This window comes from Aethina tumida, chromosome 7 (genome assembly GCF_024364675.1).
Source record: "Aethina tumida isolate Nest 87 chromosome 7, icAetTumi1.1, whole genome shotgun sequence".
NCBI classification, from domain to species: Eukaryota; Metazoa; Arthropoda; class Insecta; order Coleoptera; family Nitidulidae; genus Aethina; species Aethina tumida.
In genome coordinates, this window is record NC_065441.1 from 3,063,643 (window position 1) to 3,070,110 (window position 6,468).

Consider the following 6,468-nt stretch of genomic DNA (forward strand, 5'->3'; position numbering starts at 1 on the left):
CGACAGTAATTCACAGTCACTCGAATGTTCGAAATTTGTTGAACAAAATTAACCATCTAATTTAAACATTGTGCTAATTTGCATCGGTCGTAAAGTAATAAAAAAGTCATCCCCCAGTTGTAAAAATATTATTCTCGCGCGACCGCAAAAATATCCGCGGTAAAAATGCGCAATCAAATTAAATTTAATGTGGCTGCACAAACGCAAGAAATGACGCATAAATTTTCTAATTAAAATAAGGCCAGTAAACGCTTTTTGAAACTCGTCTCTATTACTTACTTTATAACTCTTGTATACATATTCATGATCGTACCCTTTTCGGAATGATACTCTTTAGAACTTTTCTCTTCGTGTTTAATTTGAGAAATTCTTCTGGGCTTGTTCTTGTCTACTCGCCGGACGAATCCTGCTGAAATATGTAAATAATTTTAATTAAATCCTTCAACGACCAACTGAAATCATAAATCACACGTCTCATATTTTTATTTAATAAATTTAACGCATCTTCCTTATTTTTCTTATTATTGCTGTTATTTATTAGTGTACACAAAACAACACATTAAAAACTGCTTTTATCAAAACCTTGACACTATTATCACAAGTGCAACGAATTACTAAATATGTTCCCAAAATTTAATTCAGAGAAATTAAATTTTTTTCCACACGACCAACGTAAAAAATAACGTAATACATTAAAACTGAAAAAAATACATGTGGGGAGAATTAATTAATTGAACCAAATTGTGTTTGTACTTTAAAAATAAATCGCAACAAAGTGAGTTTTAATTTGGACATTAATAACGAAATTAAAAATTGAAGCCCACCATGTAATAAAGGAGTATAAAATTCATTTTTAATTAAAAACAACAAACATAAACAAAACATTAGGAAATTATAATTGTTATCAAGGAACATCATCGAAACGCGTCACGTTCAAACTAAAAACGTGAAAATAGAAAAACAGATTAATTTTATCAACTCATTATCCGAAGTGTTTTGATTCAATAGCATCAATAAGTAATTAGTAAACAGTTATTTCTATTTTAATGCAGAATTAGAACTGCACCATGAAGTAAGTTTATAAGTAATTAATACTCGTTAATTAAAATAGTACTTTCAGAAAAGTTGCCGTAAAACTTTCGGTTGGAGAAAAGGAGTTTACAAGTAAGAAATTAAGATTAAAAAAAAATTAATTAAAGACTATTTTCATTAAACATTTAGTTGATCCAAAGGATGTTGTACCTGAAACGACCCTCAATCAGTTTTTAAGAGAAGTAGCACATTTGACAGCTACTAAGAGGTCATGTTTGGAAGGAGGATGTGGAGTTTGTGTTGTGACAGCAGAATTAACGGATCCTGCAACCAGAATAAAGAAAATCATAGCTGTCAATTCAGTAAGTAATAAATAAAATTTTATATAAAAAATAAATATAAATTTAAGTTTATGTAATTTTTTAGTGCTTGGTGTCAATTTATTCTTGTCACGATTGGAAGATCCATACAAATGAAGGCATTGGTAATTATTTCACAGGTTACAATCCATTACAAAACAAATTGGCAGAAGGTAATGGGAGTCAATGCGGTTTTTGTTCCTCCGGAATGATCATGAACATGTACTCCTTGATAAATTCCGGAAAACCAACTCCACAGCAAGTCGAAAATTCGTTTTCTGGGAATCTTTGTAGGTGCACCGGCTACAGACCTATCCTGAAGACATTTAGATCGTTTGTTGAGGATATTGAAGATTATAAACCTTGCACTAAAAAATGCGAAGATTGTTTTGAGGCTAGTCCAGGAAGTATAAACATCTTGTGTGAAATTGATGGCAAAGAAAAATGGATGAAATTCTATTATTTAAAAGATCTTCTATCTGTTTTGAGTACCATTACTGAGACTTACATGTTGGTCGCTGGAAACACCGCAAAAGGTACAAATTTTAACCTTTAAAACAACTCATTTTTTATATCTTTTAAGGAGTTTACAAAGATCCTTTACCACATACATATTTGGACGTTTCTAGTGTAAACGAATTAATTGTTTACAAAACTACAGATGATAATTTAATACTTGGAGCCAATATAAGTTTGAACAGGACCATCGAAATATTCAAAGAAACTGCAAAGAACCATTCCCAACTTTCTTATTTGGAACTTATGAGTGAACATATTGATTTAATAGCAAATGTTCCAGTTAGAAATGTATGTGTTATAAGCTACAAGTTATAAATGTAAAACTAAAAGTTTTATTTTAGATTGCAACAATTGCAGGAAATTTGATGTTAAAACACAAACATCCCGAATTTCAGTCTGATATGTTCTTGATTTTAGAAACTGTCAATGCTATTTTAGTCATAGGTATTGCTTAAGGTATTTCTATTGAATATTTTTACCAAATGAATAATGTTTTAGTGGACACATCTGAGAATGAAACAAGAGTAACTCCCGCACAATTTTTAAAACTAAATATGAACAAAAAAGTTATCAAAAATGTTATCTTGAAAGGATACAATGAAAAATACATCTATAAAAGTTACAAGGTAAGCTCAAACTTTAATTTGAATTGAATAAAAGTTATTATTTGTTCACATTCATATTCAGATTATGTCAAGGGCACAAAACACACCAGCTACAGTTAATGCAGGATTTTTGTTCCATATGGTGGGAGATTACACTGATTCTTGTAGAATTGTTTTTGGTAACATAAATCCCAATTTTGTTCATGCTGAAAACGCTGAAAATTATTTGAAACATAAACAGTTACACGACAATAACACTTTAAAGGATGTTCTTAAATTACTTAAATCAGAAATTAATCCTGACGTTAGACTTCCTGAGGCTTCACCAAAGTATAGGCAAATGTTGGCGATATCTTTGTTTTACAAGGTAAAAAACTCATTGTTTTTAAGGCAAAAAAGTTAACACTGAACAATTTTAGTTTGTTTTATACACAGCATCGCCCAACAAAGTCTCGGATAGGAAAAAACTTGGGGGACAATTAATAGAACGACCATTATCTTCAGGAAAAGTAGAATACACCCCAATCAAAAGTAGATTTCCTTTGTCTGAACCAATAATAAAGATTGAAGCCATGAATCAAACCAGAGGTGCAGAATTAACACAAAGTAACAACAAAATATAATCGGGTTCCTTATTTAGGTCAAGCTGAATATATTGAAGACATGCCAGATCTTCCAGGTCAACTTTTTGCTGCTTTCGTACTAGTTGGAGCAGCTCCAAAATCCATAATCACCAAAATAGACCCATCAAAAGCTTTGGTAAAAGTATTCCGCTATTTCCAGTAACTTTTGGCTAACATAAGCATTTTAGAGTGTTCCTGGAGTTGTAGCCTTCTTAGGCAAAGAGGACATACCTGGAAACAACGCATGGACTCCAAGTGAAGCATCGATTTTCACTGTTAAAGAAGTTTTATTCTCTGAAGGTGTAGTTGAATATCACGACCAGCCGGTTGGCATAATTGTAGCCAACAACCAAGAACTAGCTGAAGCTGCTGCTGATTTGGTAATAGTTGAAACTAAACCTGGCACAGAAAAATACTATTTGGATATTAGAGAAGTTTTAGCAGCATCTGAAAGTGTACAGAAAGAAAGGGTAAAGCCTAGTATGAATATGGATCCAAGACGTAAAGGAACTGATATTCAAAAAGTGATAAAAGGTGAAGTTTATCAAGGACTCCAGTACCACTTTCATATGGAGTTACAGTGTTGCAATGTGGTTCCTCTTGAGGATGGCTTGGATGTTTTTCCTTCTAGTCAGTGGATTGATGCTAATCAAATTGCAATTGCAGCCTTGTTAAATTTGAAAAACACTCAGTATGTATAATTTTCAGTAATCTATTTATATTGTATTCGGGAAATTTAGGGTTAACGTTAAGGTTCGTCGTTTGGGTGGTGCGTTTGGAGGTAAAATAGTTCGGAGCGTATTCGTATCGAATGGTGCAGCCTTGGCGGCGTACAAGCTGAAAAGACCTGTAAAAATGCGTTTACCTTTGGTAAAAAATATGAAACTGATTGGAAAGAGGTATCCCCTCTTAGTTCAATACGAAGCAGGAGTTGATAAGAAAGGAATAATACAATACATGGACGCTAAATTATATTCAGATTACGGTGTTGGAGGGAATGAACCCATGGAGAAAATGTTATTTGAAGGCTTTTTAAATGGATATATCGTGGACACTTGGAAGGTATCCAGTTTTATGGTTAAGACAGATACCCATGCAAACACTTTTGCTCGAGCACCAGGTAAAATATATTTAATATTTGATAACAAAAAATTATTAGTTTGATGATTACAGGAACGTTAACAGGAATTGGAGCAATTGAAACACTAATGGATCACATTGCTAGCATTTTAAATTTGGACCCATACGAAGTGAAATTAGCAAACTTGAATAAAAACATACACCAAATGATTTTCGACCTCAATCCTGACTTTATCAAATGGGCGGACGTTGTTCAAAGAAAACAGTCTATACAAGAATTCAACACTGTAATATTCCCTTTTAAAACCTTAGTTATTAAAACTAGTAATTAATTTTTATCAGAAAAATAGATGGAGGAAAAAAGGCATGTCAATAATTCCTATGTGCTGGACGATGGAAGTACCAATATCATACATTGCTTTAGTGTCAGTTTTCCATGGTGATGGAAGTGTGGCAATTGCCCACGGTGGTATAGAAATGGGTCAAGGCATCAACACTAAAATTGTTCAGGCAACTGCATATAAATTAGGAATACCTATGGATTTGATCCAAGTTAAACCTACAGCCACTTTAACTAATCCCGGTAGTGGAACTTCTGGAGGAAGTTTGACCACTGAAGGATGTTGTTATGTTTGTACAAGTTAATAATTGTTTGAATCGATTGTATTGGGGTGTTTTTCAGGCTGTACTTCAGGCTTGTGACAAAATATTAGCTACAATGAAACCAATAAAGGACACTTTAAAGAATCCAACTTGGCATGATATTGTTAAGAAGTGTTACGACAAAAACATCTTTCTTATGGCTTCTGCTGAGTATATCTTTGACAACATCCGTAAACGCTTATTAAAACAATCAATTTTGTAGTTTTACCCCAGAAAAACCTAACATACAACAATACTTTGTTTATGGACTTTGTGCCACTGATGTAGAAGTTGATATTTTAACAGGCGTCCACCAAGTAAACAGGGTGGATATACTCCAAGATGCCGGGGACAGCATGAACCCCTTATTGGATATGGGTCAAGTAGAAGGTGCTTTTATTATGGGTTTAGGTTATCACACCACAGAAGAGATAATTATGAACGATGAGGGAGAAATTTTAACTAACAGAACTTGGAATTATAAACCACCAGGTGCTAAAGATATTCCTGTCATTTTCAACATTAAATTCCCTCCCAACGTCCCAAATCCTGTTGGTGTATTAAATGTTAAAGGTAAAATTACTGAAAGGGTAAAAACTGATTAGTAATTTCGGGTGTTTTAAGCTATTACTGAGGCTCCATGTTGTTTAAGTTGTAGTGTTCCCCTGGCGATTAGAAATGCAGTTGCTTCTGCAAGAAAAGAAGCAGATTTAACCCAGCCACAATGGTACCCAGTAGGTAAGTGGTAATTAATAATTTAAATATTTTATATATGCCAATTTTTATTTTAATTTTAGATGGTTGTTCGACGATTGAAAACACATTTATGAACAGTTTGAACGATACAAATCAATACACTTTATTTTAACTGGGTAACATATTGATTGGTACAATTTCAAATGGTTTAATAAACTTTGAGTTGTACATCAAAGTTAAATGTTTTGCTCTGTAAAATTAAATTAATACTGCTAACAAATTGGAAAATTTGCTTTTTGTTTAATTTTACAGTAAAACAATATTGTAACAATGTTCTTTTTGATGATACAGTTTTAATCATAACTTTACAATCAATGTTTACAAAGAGTTTATAAATTAATATTTTAGTAACAATTAAATAAATCTAACTATTGTACTATTGAAACTTATTATTCAAGGACATTTTAAGGAATTAAGGGAACATCCCAAATCATGGACGGAAACCAAAATAATTTTTTCATCAGCTGCGGTTCGGCCGAGCAACCCGTAAATTAATACAAACGACATACGTCCCGAAAACCGCACCGGTAAAATATTAATTGGCGTATATTTTCCCCGGACCAGTGTAATCGCGTTATCCTGAAGGAATTAAACGGACACCGAATTAATGCTCTTACTACCAAATTCAATGAAACAGATGCGGCGCTCTTAACTTTTGTCCGGACTTCACGTGCGTGATACCGGGGAACAGGTACGAATAGAAGGGAAACGAGTCGAGTGGATTGGACTTTCGTGGGATGCACGGGATAACGGACGCTGTTTTATGTTCCCACTAATTGGGATTCATTACCGTGAATAATGGCCCAAACTACAAAGGCCAAAATCATTAGCCAAACAAAACTATTACACATT

At 33.3% G+C, this 6,468-nt stretch overlaps 1 protein-coding gene across 1 annotated transcript; it reads left to right on the forward strand.

The window, feature by feature from the left end:
* The first annotated feature begins 1,036 nt into the window (after window positions 1–1,036).
* LOC109605895 (xanthine dehydrogenase) lies at window positions 1,037–5,979 on the forward strand. Its single transcript, XM_049969941.1, has 18 exons — window positions 1,037–1,072; window positions 1,121–1,164; window positions 1,222–1,394; window positions 1,459–1,927; window positions 1,975–2,198; window positions 2,252–2,354; window positions 2,409–2,536; window positions 2,598–2,882; window positions 2,935–3,103; window positions 3,156–3,274; window positions 3,327–3,829; window positions 3,879–4,258; window positions 4,312–4,505; window positions 4,561–4,848; window positions 4,901–5,031; window positions 5,084–5,433; window positions 5,485–5,598; window positions 5,658–5,979. Exons 1-18 carry the CDS (start codon window positions 1,068–1,070, stop codon window positions 5,726–5,728), a joined length of 3,750 nt encoding a protein of 1,249 aa, XP_049825898.1. The 5' UTR covers window positions 1,037–1,067; the 3' UTR covers window positions 5,729–5,979.
* The last annotated feature ends 489 nt before the right edge of the window (window positions 5,980–6,468 follow it).